Raw genomic sequence first — 17881 nt, forward strand, 5'->3', positions numbered from 1 at the left:
AAGATAGAACTCTGAGGTGCTCTTGCTAGGGTGCACGACTCGAACATTATAGAATCTGATTCGAAATTAAGATAGCATATCTCACCGGATGGAATCATTACCGGTACGACAGTCAATGCACGAAAGTTGTGTGCTTGCGATATGAACCTTATTACATTTGACCCTGAAGGAAAACACTTGTTCCGTACCGTCACTTTTCGAAGTATTAACACTCCTAACTAACTAACTAACGGTGTGGTTCGCGTTTCCTATTGGCCATTTTTAATGTGTACTATAGAAAATTGCTCGGGATGTCGGACGATTTGTAATGTTGCCAAATGAAAAAAGAGCTAGAAATGCTGCCCAGCCAAATCAGAGAAAAACCTAGTAGCTAGAACGGAACTGCGTCTAACGACTTGTAGCGCGTTTAATATATCACCTATCTGAAAAAGGTGACATTTTAAATACAATACTTTACTAGAAAGCGCTAACGAAACATCTCGAGGCTGAAGCCGAAGGTCTAAAATACTTCGAGAAATCATATTTCCAAAGTCGGAATAAGGCACTATGCGTTCCATTGTACAGCAGCCATCACTTCGTTCCGAACATTGACCACTCTATAAGATTTCTGGATACTATCTATCTCCTGTACCTAAACCTGACACTCACTATCACTGACTCATGCTTGATCGCTGCTATACACCGTCACTACGCCGACAGGCACGAACGCATAGGTATATAAACAGAACTTTAAAAGTAACGGCACTTCTGCTGTTGTTAACGCCTTCTCTCTATCCAAGTTCCATTGTTATTTGTCTCCTCGTACCCCTCACTCCATTTTCCTCTCGTAGCCTATCGACAAACTGTTAAAAACTTTTCAATGCGACATTAACCGTCACACGGATGATGACATTCATTATTCCGTTGTATTCGTCGTGACCTTTCCACCGCACTCCACATACTCGTAACAATTTGCCGCGTAGCTGTCTTCAGTTACACGTTTACTGCGCCGTAGACGTAAGCAGAAGACGTAATTGAAGGCAAGCGAGCGCGAAATTTTAATTGAGACATTAAGGCTCTTTCGCTATTTCTCTCTTTATGTGTCTGTGTGCGTATGAGCTCTCTAGATGAGTTTTCTTTGGCCTTTGCTACCGACACTCTAGCTCACTAGCCAGGTATGTTTCTAACGACCGGAGCTCTAAAGCTGGATTTGTGACGCCTGTTGTTGTTGTTGCTATCGTCACCATTGGCGCTGAAGCTGGTCGGAGTAGTGACAGTATGTAAAGCGGGCACTTTTCAATATGCGCCTTCTCATTTGAGGAAATTCAGGCCGTTGAACAGACTGGTTCTGCTTACTCTAGCGTGATGCAGCCTACGGCATGCTCATTTTACTTTAAAAATGGCTTTTATCTATAGTTCATACATATAGGTACGCAGGACCTATCTAGCTAGCGATGATAATACCACAACTAACCTATTTGATGTTACGACACGACATGTAACATATATCTAGTACTCAACACGGGTGGTGACCTCTATGCGAACATACTAATTGGCCTGAGAATTACGGTCCGGAGGGAGGGAGGGAGGGACGATAGGCCAATCATGCGTTTAATTCCGTTCGATGAGATGCCGGAATGAATTTGATTAAACTAGGTTGCAAAAAGAGCATTATTTTTAAAATTAAAAAGCTAAGAGGCTAATGTAATCAGGCACGAAACAATCAGAACATTTGCATAGGGATCGATTTGAACTAGCAAATGAATAATTTGTCATGATATTATGAAGTACAAAATATATATCCTTTATATGAAACTATTATGTTAGAAGTAATGTTTGGGAAAGTAACCAGAAATGATCTGATTCACATTTACCATGTTTCAGTGACAGAATAACCTTCAATCAACCTCGCAGGTATTTTTGGCTTTTTTTTTTTTACCGACCTTGCTAGCGTTTCATCAGGGCTTCAACTCCATTTACCCCACGCTTTCGCATGCGAAACAAACTCAGAAGAGGTTTACATTCGTTCAGCAAGGCTCTGCTCCAATCGATGTTGATACTTCACTGTTTTTAATGGTGACCATCATCATCGTCGTCTACGCGACCACCCAGTTCGGCAATCAACCGGCATAGCCGTCACAGTTCCTTCTCTCTCTCTCTCTCTCTCTCTACAACACTGCTCATTGAATGAGCTTAAATGCCCGCACCTTACAACGCTACGACCGCAATAGAAACACAGCCTACAGTACCTGAGGTGCGCACCGTGTCTCTACTGTCGACAAGCGCCCCGTTCCCCCGACCTCGGCAAAGGCGAGAGTAGCTGTTTGCTGTACACTAAACCGCGGATAATCTTTACTTTTTGCTCTCGGTTCATGCTTGCTGTACGCACGTGTGCACAACGTGCGCGCCAACTAGTGCTGCTACTACTTAAACCCTGTGCCGAAATAATGGGGGTTTTGTTCGCCCTGATGCCCCGCCGATCTCACCCCGTGTGTCCACCACCACTGGTCGTCCTGCCAGCGGTGCCAGTCGTCGTCCTAGACGTAGTGATAATACTACTAATTGGCAGCGCTCATCCATAACCACGACCGATGCCGACAGCTGCCGTCATGGCTGTCATTGTTGTTGCCAAACTCACGTCCTGCTGTGGCCGCTGCTGGCGATGGCTGCCGGTGCACGGCCATACTCACCGCCTACTGGTGTTTGATGGTTCCTGGTGAAGGCGACGGGAGCAGGCCATGCTGGATGCGTCGCGCGACGCTCGAGGAACGACTGTTGCGGCGCTGTTGTGGCATTACTTGAACTTTCAACCGCGCTGCTGCCGATAGCGGTATCCATAACACGAAACGGGACTAGATGGGATGGAAACAAATGCCACCCATCCGCCAATCCTTGAAAGCGCGATGATGACAAAAGCACTACTAGCAGCGTACCATGGATGACTATAGCCGGCCGCAGGCGATGGGGCTAGCGGTAGCTCCGTCTCTGAACCATTACCGCAGCAGCAAAACAACATCAGCCGGTGCAGTTATAGACAGAAGCTATTGTGTTATGGTCGCCTCGAGTTGTAATGGGACGTGAGTAGGAAAATTAATAATTTTAAACGTGATTAACGTAGCGGTGCGTGTTCGCAGGCACAGATAACAGGATACGGCAAACAACGACCAAGGACAACATTGGCGAGGAGTACGAGACGAGAGGAGAAACGAGGAGGCGATGATGGGGCGGACGAATCAAAAGAAGTGAGAACAATTGAAGCTCAACAATAGCTGGACGTGATATATATACTAGAACTATATATAATGTTTGTAACGCTGGATCACAACAGCTGGCGATAAGTGTGTCATCTGTTTTCACTGCCGTGACAAATAAAGCAGAAATGAGAGAACAAGATTTTACCAATTTTCAGTTATTATTTTGTCTGATTTTTTCATTTACTGCTTCTTGTTAGCTAAAACGTATGGAAATAATTTCAACGATCTGTTGTACTGCTATTGAGCCACGTGTATAGGGTGAGATTTGGGCTGATATTAAGTAATGCCCGTAGATTAGAAATGGAGAATTTTCACTACGGTATATTGCTAAGTGCAATAATTTCACCCGTCGATGCTCGAAATGAATTTCTCGTGCAGGTATCTAAATGGAACGGAGAGAAAAAAGGCTTCTCGGCCAAATTATAATATTCGATTCCTATTTAAGGACGAGTATTGTTTTGAACTGTGCAACTGTTTGCCAGCCTACACACCATGCGGTTTCCTGCCATAGTCGCACGAGTATCAATAGAATGTAATAATGTTTTTTAATAATAAATAATAATGAAAGTTTAGTGTTGGGATTTATTTTTCCACTTCTGCCGTTGCTATTTGACCACTGGGGCGTCTTAGTGTTCGCCAATTTTTTTTTCAACGGGACCAATATATTACGACACCCTTGTAGAGGCGTGAAAGCCTAAACGCAGGGCTGTGAGATACCTAGCCGATATAAAGCAGACTGTTAGCTTTTTTCCTTCTTTCAATATTTCTAGCGTATTAATCATGCAGACGCTCTTTTCCTGTTCCGCTAGCCCGCCGATTCAGCTTCTGGTCGATCGAGTCGATACCGTAACGAATTTCAGAATGACCACTGCCATCATCATCGCCATTATCAGAATACGTTGCATAGCGTAGCGTACCTGCGTTCTGTCGTCCTCCGGTTGTGGCTGACGGGCGACAAGCTGACCTATCGACAGTCAACGCCACAACAACAAACAAGTCCCACGCTGGTTGCCGCCGCTGGTGGCGGCGTGACTTTGCTCACTTTGTGACCATTGTCGGCTTCTAATAGCGTTTAGCGAGTGCTTCATTGTAGACGGAGTAAGCCACACTGCGCTAGAAATCCCAATTGAAGATTACTCGTCCGACCTTTTTTCTGCTGTTGTTGGGTGAATTTTGCTTTTGTGCTACGGCGCGCGTTCTCATACGCTTCCCTATGGCGGATTGTCCTTTGCAGTACGTTCTTTTATCTGTGCAGAGCGTTTTCCCGCGTGTGTTCAGAGTTAACTAGAGCTCGAAAAGTTACAATTGAAATTCAGCGGCAATGCCAGCAACGCTGGTTTTGATCATAACAGACTACAGTGTTTTTTTTACAGTAGAATACATATTTTAATACAGTTTTGTCCAACAGCATCTAAGTCTACATGCTGAACCCTTCGTCTTTCTATACACTAGCCTAACGCACACTCTTTGTTTTTCCCCTTAACAGCGCTTTTGGCTGACACTGTGTGACTCTCGGCTCTTTCTCGCTTTTCGAATAATTTCTCACGATCCGCCAATTAGGATCATTAACATCTAACTTGCTCTGATAAATCGTAAGATGCTTGCTCTTGACAACCGACTTGCTCGGTTTCGGAGATGGTACTGCGAGAATAGTAAGGGCATGTGACTGAGCAGAACTTCAAAGGACAGAATGAAAACAGCATAAAGTACACTGTGACAAACCTTTAAATTGCCATAGCCAGGCTGAGTTACATACGAAGTAGGAACAAATGACGACAGAACGCATCGATACGACTGGAACTGCTCATGTGGACGTTTCACGTACCTCTTCACGAATCCCGCTTGAACCTTGGGTTCACGAACCTTGGGTAGCATGAACGTTTCCTGGATTCCATTTTCCTGCTTAGAGTACACTTTGTTTATTCGTTCGGCTCGACCTACCCTTGTTTGCCACCGTTACTGAACGAAATCAAACAAATAGACTAAACAGTTTCCAATAACGATATCTACGGCCTTTTAAAAAATGGAGTGGGCTTTATTTCTGTATGAGTGAAGTTGGTAATCAATCAAGGATGTGTATATTATGTATGGTCCACGTATCGAAGATTTATACGACGTTTTATGTATGCACTAACAGTGTACTTTTTAATTTAAAGATATACGTTAAAAGCGAGTTCGATAAGCAAAATCCAACAGAGAATCTTCGCATAAAAAAATACTAGACGAGTTTTTTTCTTATTATTTTTTTTAGCGTTTCAGATATTTTTTAGCGTTTTTAAACGAAAGCTAGTCGAAAAGACAGTCACTTGTACCCCACATAATAGTTTTCTCTTATTTGCAAAAACTAGCTATAGCTATTTCAGACTGGTAGAAACTCTCAGTTTATCTTATAACCATTTCCAATACAACGTCCATGTTGGTTTTAGGTCTTACGTACAACGAAATAAATACGAATTTACAGCACACTACACCTAAGTATTACAAATGAAGTTCTAGTTAGGTGTACTATCTACGCTGTCACAAAACTTGCATCGAGCTCCGTTTGCTGCACGACTTACTTGCCTGCGATTTTCAGCCAGATTCGGAGAAGTCATTTCAGCATTGTACCGTGTTCGGCGGACGTATCTTGCAGCACCTTTTTCCGCGGCTTTTTTCTTTGGTCCGAGCGCGCTTCAGATATCCGAATGCTACCCGATAATCTCGGGCGCCCGTCACGAGGACTTCCGATAATTAAAGTCATTAACAGAAATCAAGAACGACAGGTAAGCACAGCCGTCGCTCTTTTTTACGGCGGCTACTAGTGGACGATTGTAGTAAAGAGCGGGTAGGAGAAACGGTGGCGGCGTGCAACGATTTTAGCGAGGGAGCAGCGTCGCAGATCGTCTTGCCGATTGTCTGTCGACCCGGACGAAACCAGCGCAAGCCACGCGGTTGCCTTCTCCCGAAAAGTAACTACACCAACACGACAGGGACAACACGGCAAGCCTGTGGCCAGTAAGCAAGCAGGCTCGTGGTAGTATGACCGCATCACACGAACAGTGATTCACACTAGGCCATACCACTGGTAATAGCAATAATGAGATATCGAGGTACACTACTGTAACAGTTTGCGCGTCGTTTTGTGGGTTTACCTCAGGTCTATGGCTGGTGGTAAAGTTTTCTCTTCCCGATGTCCAACAAGGACGGCCAGAATTGTCCGAAGCCTGAGACTCACCTTCCCATACCGCACCTAGCGTTTTTCTTCTCGTTCATAGACAGACGGTTTTCGTCGGTTGACGCTCGGTCATAGACACGAATACTCATACGCGGCTGCTTGATAGCGGGTCCTGTATGACAGTAAGGCTGCGATGTAGCTGATGACGCGCGCGCTCTGAGACGTGATAGCTTCTCTCTCTCTCTCTCTCTCTCTCTCTCTCTCTCTCTGTTTCGACTATTTTTGTTTCTTTCTCACGTGCTTACTCGTTTGCTGTTCGCTGCCTATTTGATCGGACGGCGGAGACCGCAAATCGAGCGTCGGCGCCAACGGCGGCATCAGTAGCTACAAACCGGCAACACTGCGCCCAGGCACCAAGACAGCCTGACATACAAGCCGAGCAGAGACGTACAATGAAAAAGCAGGCAACACAGAATGAGAAAAAGGAACTTAATCGCCCTTTAATTATTATCGTAATTATCATTATTACATGCAGCATTTTCACCCAGTTAAAGCAGCAGAACGAATGTTTGGTTGACGCTGGACTAGATGCGCACGTCCACGTCCACGGAGGAACGTACGGCAGCCATTACTCCGAAGAACGAAATGACGCAAGAGGACAACCGCGATCTGACGGCGAGCCGGTGATACGGAAACCGCGCTGATACGGTCTAGTGAGAGACGTTATAGAATGATGGAGGTATCGAAAGACAAATATCTGAAAAGAAACGAGTCAGGAAATGAAACGTAGGAGGAAAATGCTGGAAAATTTGAAGGAAACCGTATTCCCAATGGTTTTTGTTTGACCTTTGTGTTCTTCCGAATAACTTCGTGAGACGCTAACATTAACATGTAAATGTTCAGATAGCCAAACGATTGCTAACCACGCAGCCAAAAGTCATCTCGGCTATTAATTGAAGCTACCAGGCTGAAGGTGGGTATACGATGTGTACTCCAGATGCACCCCCCAGGTTCTCTGTCCCAAGAAGCTCTAAGTATACACTGAAGTACATATCATGATCAACTCACATGTTAGCAATAATTCTCTTTGCTTTTGCTTCGTTATTACGAGATATTTATATGCGAATGGCTGGCTTGAATCAGTGATCCCCTAGGCCCAGCTTCACCCAGGTATTGTCTCTGAGTTGACAAAGCTTCTATCGCAAGAACAATACCTGCAATTATGTCTGGGTTCTTCACAACAGTTCTTCCACTAAGAATGAGGTTGCTAGTTAAAGAGCTATGATCCACGATGGTGCACGCAGTGTTATCCCCCGATCCTATACACGCTACAAACCAAAAAGCGAATTCATGTCTCTTTTCATCTTCCATTATTTTCCCGTTGGTTGTCCCGGTACCCAACCGGTCTTCGTTTCGATTATTTTTCTCTTAGCAGCTATTATGCACGTTCGTATGTATCTACGTGAGTGTGCGGGATACAAGCTATGCTATCAGCTTGCTAGAAGACTATAACGACATAGGTGAATACACACGTAAAGAGTTTAACTATTAGAAACGGCAGGCTACTTCTGCTATCGTCTGCAATAGCAGAAGTAGCCTGTGCACTGCTCGCTCACGACCAAGTCATTTCAATCAATTTACCACTGCCGGGCCGACGGCAACCGAAAAAACAAACGAACTGACAGCTTTCATTGGCAATTGCGCATCGCAGATACAGTGAGGGCAAGGCAAAGGCTAAAATCTGATCATTTAGAAATGTCGAACTTCTCAAGTGAGAAGTGACCGTTTACAGGCGTCCCATGTTGCCCCAGCCCCAGGTTCCTTGCGCTGCATTCCGATCGTAACGCCGATACAGCAGCGAAGTAGATAAAAATATAAAGGGAGTTTAGCAAAATTCCGTTCGGAAACACTTAGCAACAGAATCACCACAGAATGGCCGTCAAGCCCGCCGATGGAAAAAGTAATGACGTTAAGAGTAAACAAAAAAAGGGGTATGACACTTTTATTTTAACAGTATCCAAGCATTGAAACAGCATTTCGACGTCATACGAACTTAGACATAGCCGCCTGTATAGGTATTACGTATATTGTAACAGTTTGCCACAGGTTCCTATGGTTTACTAAGGCGTTCTAGATGCAGTGTCGTCGTCATTAGCGGCGTGTGACTGATTGAGACCTAATATGCTGGAAGTAATCCACAGCACTCCGATAAAGATTGATAGGGTGGCAACATAAATTATCTTACGGAAAGTAGTAACTTTCTTGTCATACTTTATGTATTGTGTTACCATATGATATTTTTAACTCAGCCAGTAGCGAGAGAAGAGAAAGTGAATGATGAACTACTATGGGCGGACTGCAGCTGTACAGAGTAGTGGTGGCCATATAAATTTATCAGAAACCTCGCGGCTGAATCGGGTACTATTAGTAGCAACGTATCGCCAGACGTGCTAGCAGCGAGGTCTGTATGCTCTATATACGTTTATTTTGAGAGACTGCTTTCCTGAGGAGCGCCTTCTGCGCCTGCCACACTGCCGGTGGTCTCGCTTGATGGGCCTGTAGGTCGTCCTGCGGTCACAAATGACGACGAGTACCACGGCCACGACTAGGACTATCAAGCTATCGTCATTCGCAGGGGCTAACTGCGGTCGGATCGGTACACGTATACAATTCCAGGGCCAACAATTAGCTACATTTAATGTGATCGTCATCACCACTAGGGCACCAGCGGCAGTGACATGAGTGCCCGTCTAACTGTCTGTGGATATCTTACCGCAAGCTGGACCTCTGTGGAACCACTGCGACACCAATAGCAGTGCATTCGATGTCTAGTCAGCCCGGCAGTACGCTAGTAAAGTTCCCGTTTAGCCAACATCCACCATAGATGTCGAACCCATTTCTGTGGATCGAGACGGCTGACATAGTATCAGCTAAACACAGTAGCTATACGAACTTAATGACTGGCATTGATGGCCGCTTCCGCGGTAACAAAAGCTGTGTCCTCGTCTGCTTCTGAAGTACGCCGATAACAATTACGCCGAAATGAGGTAGTCGACTAATTGAAAGGTGTGTACCCTCGAGAAAAAGACGAAGCTAATAATAAGCTTTTCTTTTTTGTTTTTAATAACCTCTGTCGCGAACCAAATGTGTAGGGGGCATCTGTTAGTGACCGTTAGTCGTTTCGACTAAAGATTGATTTCGTTAGTTACTATACCTAGCCTTTACGTACGAGTTCCATGACAAAGCTATGTCCTCGAGCATGCTAAGCAAGTTATAGACAACGGACCAGTCGCCAAGCACTGTGAATAGGATGTTCCAGTTTATCACAGGATTTTAAAAATAATCAATTATTATTAATTATATTATTAATTGCGCTCGAGAGGTATTCAGGGAAGATTTCTGCTAAAACAATAATAGTTTAGAGCTCTCTTCTTCAATCCCACGGCTCTAAATTATGGCCCAGCAGAAAACTTTTCAGTTTACACAAAGTATATGTAGAAAGTTTTAGTACTGTCCAGTAGCGGAACTAGAGCTTCGTTTGAACAACATTCAAATATACAGCAGCGCTTTGCTTTAGGATTAAGCAGTAGGGGATCTCCAAAATGTCCCATGCAGTATAGTCATAGTAGCAGTCAGTAGATTGATGTGCTATGATCGTTTGAGAATGACAGATGCTACAATTGATCTACTGATCCATCTATTATATTTATCTATTAACATTTGCTAGAGGTGGGAGTAGTGGGAGACAGATAGATAGCCGTAAGCGTTGCCACCGTACCGCCGTTGTTACTGCGGTAATTCGTTTACTGGATCGTGTCTCAATGTTTCGGTATTGCGACCCGGTTCCCGTCAGTATGGCGTACGTGCCGCTTACGCTGCCGTTACTGTGAGTACTGCAGCCGCTCTTACTGTTGCAAATTATCATTAATAAGCCTATTCGATTGCTTTTTTTTCTTCGTCGCTTACAGAATTGGACCATTTATCAACGAACACTTAACTGTTTCGGTTCTTGGCAAAGTGGTTTGAGATAGCGCACAGCCTGGACGACCTGACCAATAGACAAGTGGATAGAGATATAAATATACTCGATTCTGACAAAGATCCATGTGTAAGTAGTCTATCCGCTACTCGCGTTCAATCTATACGCCTATTCAGGTTTAGATGGGCACTGACATGCGAGCGGTTGATTTTGGCCCCGTGCTACCCTGCACTGCTGCGTGTCGCGCTACGGCGAGAGTAAATTCTCGCGATGGACGTGTTTTAGCATTAACAGACGATGGGGGCGAAATTTTTCATCTTAGCTTTATGAGCGGCCGCCTAGCCTCATCAGCGAAGCGTCGCCCACGAAAACCGATTGAGTCATTATCCCGTAGCGTCGGCCGTGGATGGAGGCTGTGAACAGGCAGCCAAATATCCTGGGCCGCTACGACTAGAGCAAGTGTCGGAGTCCCGTATAGAAACTACGATATACGAAGTGTGCTATTGTCAAAAGCATAGCTATGGCTTATCAGACAGTCGAAAAATGTCGTGCAGAGCAGACCATGAATTGTGTTTAATAGAAATAAATTCAGAGGATTACTTTTTCATGCGTTGTGCTATCAATTAATAAACTACTCGATTCTGTGAGCACTTCTCCAATGCGGACGGCGAATTGGTATCAAGAGGAGCTTCATCTAATCAAGTGCCTGAAGTATCGCAAACTTCATATTTAAACTATTATACAAACGGTGATTAATAATCTACGGGCGTAAACTAAATACACACTCCTTAGTTCGATTCTCTAATATTATTAATGATTCACTTCGTGGGAACGTAAGTATAAATGGTTTCTTTTTCAAAAGCAAAACTAGAAGGCTGCAGCGATCGGTCTCAACCATCGCAAAGTACCGAAACTAGACAAAAGTGAGTGTCAATTTTGGTACATACGCGACCATATCTACCTGGCATGCGATAAGCCGGCAGCTTCCAGATTCGTAGAGCATTAGCTAACAAGCGTCTTCATGCCAAGAACGTAGAGTCTATCGGCTGGCTAGCTTCGTCGTTCGCTGTTTCACGAGGCTGAGCCAGGTCACGCAGGCACTCTCATGACGCCACTGCACGGGGCATTACTACGTCAATCGATTAACAATCTTCATTGGTACTGGCCGATGGGATCGGCCGCATGAGCCCCTGTTTCATGCTTAGCTGGAAACAATGGTTTGAAATTTGTCAAAATATTATAGATAGCGATTCTCCTATTCATTTAAAATGGGGTTGCCTACAGTTTGTCACGCGATTAAACCGGTCTTTGGTAGGTAGTTAGGGCAAGTCGATGGATCAATATTTAACAGTGCGAAGCTTCAAACACGGGGCAACACGTCCCACCTGTTACAACACCTTTAAATGTCTGTCCACTATCCGTCATTTCATGCTTATCTTGGACCGTGACTGTTTATCTTAGTTAATATAGAGTACCTTACGCAAAGGTTGTGTGTATTTGGTTGACAAAGCAACAAGTACGTGAGTACCACATGAACCATTGGGAATTCAATGCTGTAATTCAGCTATTTCGTGACATGGAATAGTTTTCCTGATAGCTCACCCAGCGAATGGGTCAAATTTCTATCTGGGCACTTAGCAACTAGAACGTTGGAATGGGTGGAAACCGTTTATCAGAGAGAGAGAGAGAGAGAGAGAGAGAGAGAGAGAGAGAGAGAGAGAGAGAGACTTCCGAAACTGAAAGTTCAGCGACATAATCCGAGTTCACGTAAAACACAGGATAATTGTAACTAGATTCATACAACACTGTAATAAACCAGCCAATTTGTATGAAATTTGCTTATTGAACTGAAAGCTTTTTAAAGAATGGCCAAGCTAGTGACGTAACTATCAGAGCAACTATCACGCCAACTGCTGGTAAAGGCAACAGTAGAACTTCCCTTACGCCATGCACGCAAATAAGAGTGTACACTGCTGTCTACCATTGGCCGTGTATGGAAAAACATTAGCGATGAAGACAATCAATCGGTTTAAAAAAACTTAATATTCATAAAAACCATCTTAACTAACACAATTATTGCTCTAAGAAGCTTTAGGTAAATACTTACAGTATCGCGTAAAAATTTCGTGTTCTTGGACACTGGACGCATCGTTCTCTGATATAACAACGCCAATGACGAACAAATAAAAACGGAACCGCCAAATGTTGCTACACTGACAGCAGAGAGCATTCTACAGTGAGAGCGAACTGTCGAGGTGCGGTAGAGGCCTCTACCGCTGGAGAGGCATAGGAACATCTTCAAGAACTGAAGAGCAAGTAAGGAACAAAGTGAATTAGGCAAGAACAGGAGCAAAAGCAGCACCAGCCAGTCAGAGCGGCTGACAGCAGGGGGCAACCGGAACCGGGGGGCGCTGCGTAGGACACGACGGAACCAATAACGAAATCGTGAACGTGTGCTTGAAGCTGAAATTTCTCGCGTTACCCACAATAGAGTGGTTATAGTGCATGAGAGATCTCTTGCACTCGTCGGCAATTGTGACTACTAACCACACGCAGCCGCAGGACATCGCTGCTCGGAGGTGTGGGGTATCGGTTGGAACACACGGCAGCTTCGACGTCCTGTCTACGCGAGCAGGGCTCCACCTTCACCTCATGACGAAGCGGTGCGGAACTTGTTCGGAGTTATCATCACACTTGTCTCCGATATCGGTCTGGTAAAAATTTGACCGTTGCACTATTTCACCCCCGGAACTTCGTCCTGTCAAATTTCGTGTATCTAGACTTGCAGGTAGCAAACGCCTGCTAAGCAAAATCACCCGCCAAAACCGTATCCGAGAGAATTGAGAACGAACCATGTTGCATCGGTCTTTTATAGCTGGCCGGAAGATGCTTAAATTAAATTTTGTTTTTTTTGTACACGCGAAGAACTTTACTCTATTTGTAAACGGTATTGTCTGGTAATTTTTTTGTTTGATAAATGCGCAGCCTTTTTTCTCGTTGATTTGGGTTTGGTATCTGACCATTCATGCTAAGATCCGTAATCGTTTATTTTTTCTACCACGCACGCACGCACTCACTCTGAACTTGACGGATTGTTTCCGTATTATCAGTTCCTAAACGCCAGACGTATATTAGCTGTATCCTACTAATTCTAATAGATCCCATAGAGGATCGGGTGTGTTACACATGTTTGTCGTTGCGCGTCTGTTTTTTGTTTTCTTTTTTTCGTTCTTGAGCGTTTTTTTTTATTCGTCGAATCTACCCATCACCGAATGAAGTTCGATCTTCTCTCCGTCCTACGGCTAGTAGTAATATGTCGCTGCTTTACTTGATGGCGCTCCTCTTGTCGCCCCTCATTGGCAACTAATCGTGAGAACAGCAGTGATCGTGTTGCCTTTACGTTTCCCGACGTTTGGAGTTTCATCTAAATGCAAAAAAAACTGATAGACTTTCTGTCTCATTATCGCATCAGCTTTCTTGAGATCCGTCGTCGTCGTCGCCACTGCCACCGATGTTCGTCAGTTCGCCTTTTTTTTCTCTTTGTCGTGTCGCTTGTCCTTGGCGGCGGCATAAATCGCACGGCGTTCGTTCGCCCGTTCAGGCCAAACCGCCGTCAACTTTCTGCCGGCCACATCCGCCACAAAATTCGTCCTCATCGGCATCACTGCCGACGCGGCAGACTATGCAGAAACCCCCAAATTAAAGTCCAGCCAAAAATCAAACAGCCATCCCCCTATTTCTTTAGTGCTTTGAGTGTGTCTGTGTGTGAGTGCGTGTCCATTTGTGCGTAGCTGCTGCGTTTGTGTACGCATGCTTTCTCTTGTGTCGTTGTGTTTCGAATCGAGTTGCGCCGGACCCACCTGAATTGATCAGCCAGAATACCTGATCGCTAAGTATCCATCTATTCCCCGTTCGTACAACAGTTGCACTCCTCCACCCTTCATATATTTATATACATCGAATCGAATGACGCTGATGACTACCGCTCCCGCCTGTGCTTCTGCCGCTTGAGCTATCTGTCATCCAAACTCATCCTCATCGTTTTCTTTTCGTTGCTGTTTCGTCTGTTCGTCGGCTGGTCCAGTCAGTCTGTGCTTTCGTCTTTCGCTTCCCAAACAACGAGTACTCCGGCGGACATTCTGCATCTCCGGCTTCTCGGTCACTCGTTATCTCTATCGTTTTTTTGTTCATTTCTTCCTGGCGTACACTCCGCCTCATCCACGGAGACAGTTGTTTAGCTAGTTCCTTTGACTTCTTTCTTAGTTTGATTTTTCTGATCGTATTCTTGAGCGTGGCAGCGGCCGCAAGTGGTGACTTTTTTCTCGTTATTATTATGGACCAACGCTGTACAGCCAATCATGACCCAAATGACACGTTACGACCGGGCAGAGGCTGCCACTGCCGCCATGAACTCAGGCACCGCTCTTAGACGGCCTGCTCGAACGCCGACTCATATCAGTTAGCAACGACTGTAGCAATAGTCTTTCAGAATTATCAAAGGTCCGGTCGGACGGCCTGTGTGAGAAGGCAACGTGAATGTTGAACTCCATTAGTTTTGAACAGGACAGCTCATGTTAGTGCAGGCGACTGGCTCTTTGATTATTAATTTCGGCCTCGAAGCGGCTGCAAGCATTAGACCGAGTGTGTATAGTTGCGAATGGATTCTGTGACTCATGTTGTTGCGGCTGCTGTTGCCTTTGCTATTGCTCTTAGCGTATGAGGTTGATTGTTGGCAGTGTCGGGCAACCCATTGGAGAGGCCTACGTTCAGGTAAAAGACACGTAGAAAAATAAAAAGAAAAAATAGCTTATCATGAAGTTTGGGAGGTCCCAATGATTACGTGTCTCCTCCTACTTCAGCGTCGGGTGGCATCGAATTTTTCCTGTTTTTGCCATCTATGTTGCTATTGGTGGTGTTGTTAGCTGTGCTTCAAGATTAGCGTATAGTACTTCATTCCTGATGGAAGCAAAGGACATCCTGTTGCCACTGCAGAGACCGTTACGAACGACCCACACGGTAACCTGAAAAGTGTAACTGTCACAGAAGCAGCAGAAAACAAGCTATTAGATTTGTAATTGCAGGGAGGACACTTAAACATAGGCGTACGTGGATGCGTTTCGTCTATGCGCTTTTGACTTGTGACAAGATGGTTGTGAAGTTTTGCCAGCCAGGAGGAGGTACAAATAGGGGTCAAAGTTGTAATCCCCTCAGAGTAGACAAAGTTGGATTATCACTGCCCCGTCAAGCTGCCCATGTTGGGGTGCCGACAGACGACACAAGAGAAAAACAATGACCTTTTTTAGTTGAAGCGCAGAAAATTAAAGGGCATGTCCTCACTCCTATTTAGGCACCGTGAAAGCTCTACTTAATACTAAATCGCTATATAGACTAATAATGACTTTAAGTTTGCCCAGAATGAAGGCAAACAACCATGTACTGAGCTGGGTTTAGCTGTGTGCCCAAAAAGCAGAAAATTACAGCGGTTTTACGGTACGTAATGTTGGCTCGTTTAGATCATCATTTCGTTAAAAGGGTTGATATTTGTTGCAGGCTATATAAATTACGTTGACTTCTAACTGCTGGAACGATATTAAATGTGAATACATTTCTAATGAAAGGCCTCTGTCTGAGCGTATGTTTATAAGTATTGTTTTTTTGTAAATTACGCACCTACGCTAGATTATAGTCAGTGATGTTTGGTAATAATACGACTAAGCGTTTCTCAGCAATAAACAAACAAAATATAATTAGAAACTAATAGTGTTGTTTTATTTCATCTATCTTTTTCTTCAACGTATATCAATATGTAAATAATTTTTATAGAGCTTTCAACGTGCCACATACCCAACTTGTGATTGAATGCAAAGGTTCTGAAATTCTGTCGAAGGAAACCTGTTTAAAAATAAGCGCTTGTCGTAAGAGAACTGGGCAGAAGTCGGGCAGATTAGAGCCAGTCACGAAACAAGCAGACCTACAGCAAAAAAGCAATTGTTTACCTTTGCGTGTTACATCACATCCACTGGTCCCATTGCAACTTCTGCCACTTCTGTCCGTCCCGATGCCAGAACGACTTCGAAACCGAGCTTGAATTCCGTCGTACGTAATAACCGCGCAATCTTCCACATTACGTAGCCTTTTTTTACGTGTACTTTTGGTTATGTGTAAAACAAGGTGTAATAGCTCGGCCTCTCCCTAGCAAAGCGATCGGGGTTCTAGGTTCGTAGTCTGTCGTACTGTTCATAAGGTCGGTTTGCTTGATCAATTGTGTTTAAATATAAAGAAATGGAACACTTACTCCTAGCAGATGTCCTGATTCGGACGGCAAAATAGCAGTCTACCTGGATCTGATATGATTGTTATAATTTATTGTTGGCCGCACATTTGCTGTTGCCACCATTTGGAAACCGAACGTCACTTCAGCGATCCGTAGGTGTGGTCTAGGTACCGCAGGCTATGCCATTGCCGTGTTAACGCTTCCCGTAGTCCATTGTGGTCCATAGAATTCCGCTAGAACGGCAGGACCGTTTGATTCCAATTGTGCTGGCAATACGACCACTGTTGTTAGCGGTTTTACTGCTGTTGTCGCTACCGCTACCATCGCCGTCGCCGCCGCCGCCGCCGCCGCCGCCGCTGTCACTGTTATTGCTACGCAGACGTTTGCTGGCAGGCTGGTTCTGATCTGGTCGCGTCATCGCCCAACAGCAGCGACGGACATAATTGCCTCGATGCACTCCGTTGTCGTCTGGGTTCGACCGCCCATTCGTCATGATGATTATGATGGCGATGATGATGATGATGGTGGTGGTAGCGTTTGTGATGGTGGAGCTCGCGCTGCTGCCTTATTATTGTTGTTGTTGATGTTGGCTTGTTCATTATGAAGTGTGGCAGCAGCAGCAGCAGCAGCAGCAGCAGCAGCAGCAACCTCAGTAGACCGTTTACCGTGATGCGACGGACTATAACCACAAGATCATTACAGTAACATATTTATATATATTGCAGAGAAGAGCTGCGGCAAAGTCTGTAAGCCAGACTAGTACTATAGCGTAGAACTGGCCTCGCTTACCTAAAGTTCTATGAGTCGCTTTCCTCTTTCCCTTTATCTCATGCGTTCTTGGTCCTAGGAATAAAACCTACGACAGGTGATGACTTCGTTGTCATCAAGCTCACCTATCTACAATAAGATCTAGCTAACGGAAACATTGAACGGCGATCTGTACTCCTGAGGAGGAACCAGGCAATACGGAGGTGACGCGCTCACTCCGAGCTGAACACCGCGATGAACCGCTCTTCACAGCTGAGTGAAACCAAATGAATTGGATAGGAAAAAAACGACGATAATCACGGAATAGTTCGTGGGTAGCGTGTAAATTTAACATGAAATATTTGTATTGCCTTATGTCCTGCGCAACCAGGCTCAGCGGCAACTGGTCGCACGTAAGTGCAACATTTACGTTTAAACAAAACTGATTTTGATATTGTTGATAACATCTTAGATCTTGAGAAGTGTGTGTATAT

General features: G+C 44.8%; 1 protein-coding gene and 1 long non-coding RNA gene across 11 annotated transcripts in view; one reads left to right on the forward strand and one right to left on the reverse strand.

The window, feature by feature from the left end:
- LOC111252383 (uncharacterized) overlaps positions 1–3391 on the forward strand; it is an 83664-nt gene extending 80273 nt beyond the window's left edge. For 6 of the 10 annotated variants that reach the window (XR_015318877.1, XR_015318886.1, XR_002674187.2 and 3 more), the window contains one exon: positions 1931–3391. Coding sequence is in view for 2 of the 10 variants with exons in the window: in XM_086977105.1 (XP_086833231.1) it covers positions 1931–2036 (106 nt within the window). In the remaining 8 variants the exon portion in view is untranslated. The remainder of the gene's footprint in view (positions 1–1930) is intronic. The other 4 variants (XM_086977114.1, XM_086977112.1, XM_086977115.1 and 1 more) reach the window with 1 other exon arrangement.
- A 404-nt stretch (positions 3392–3795) lies between these two features.
- LOC147758789 (uncharacterized) overlaps positions 3796–17881 on the reverse strand; it is a 36435-nt gene continuing 22349 nt past the window's right edge. The window contains exons 2-3 of the long non-coding RNA XR_015318890.1: positions 11328–11571; positions 3796–7144 (exon numbers count right to left, since the gene is read on the reverse strand). This is a non-coding gene — a long non-coding RNA (uncharacterized LOC147758789). The remainder of the gene's footprint in view (positions 7145–11327; positions 11572–17881) is intronic.

Source organism: Varroa destructor, unplaced genomic scaffold (assembly GCF_002443255.2).
Source record: "Varroa destructor unplaced genomic scaffold, Vdes_3.0 BEIS01000001.1, whole genome shotgun sequence".
Taxonomy (NCBI): Eukaryota; Metazoa; Arthropoda; class Arachnida; order Mesostigmata; family Varroidae; genus Varroa; species Varroa destructor.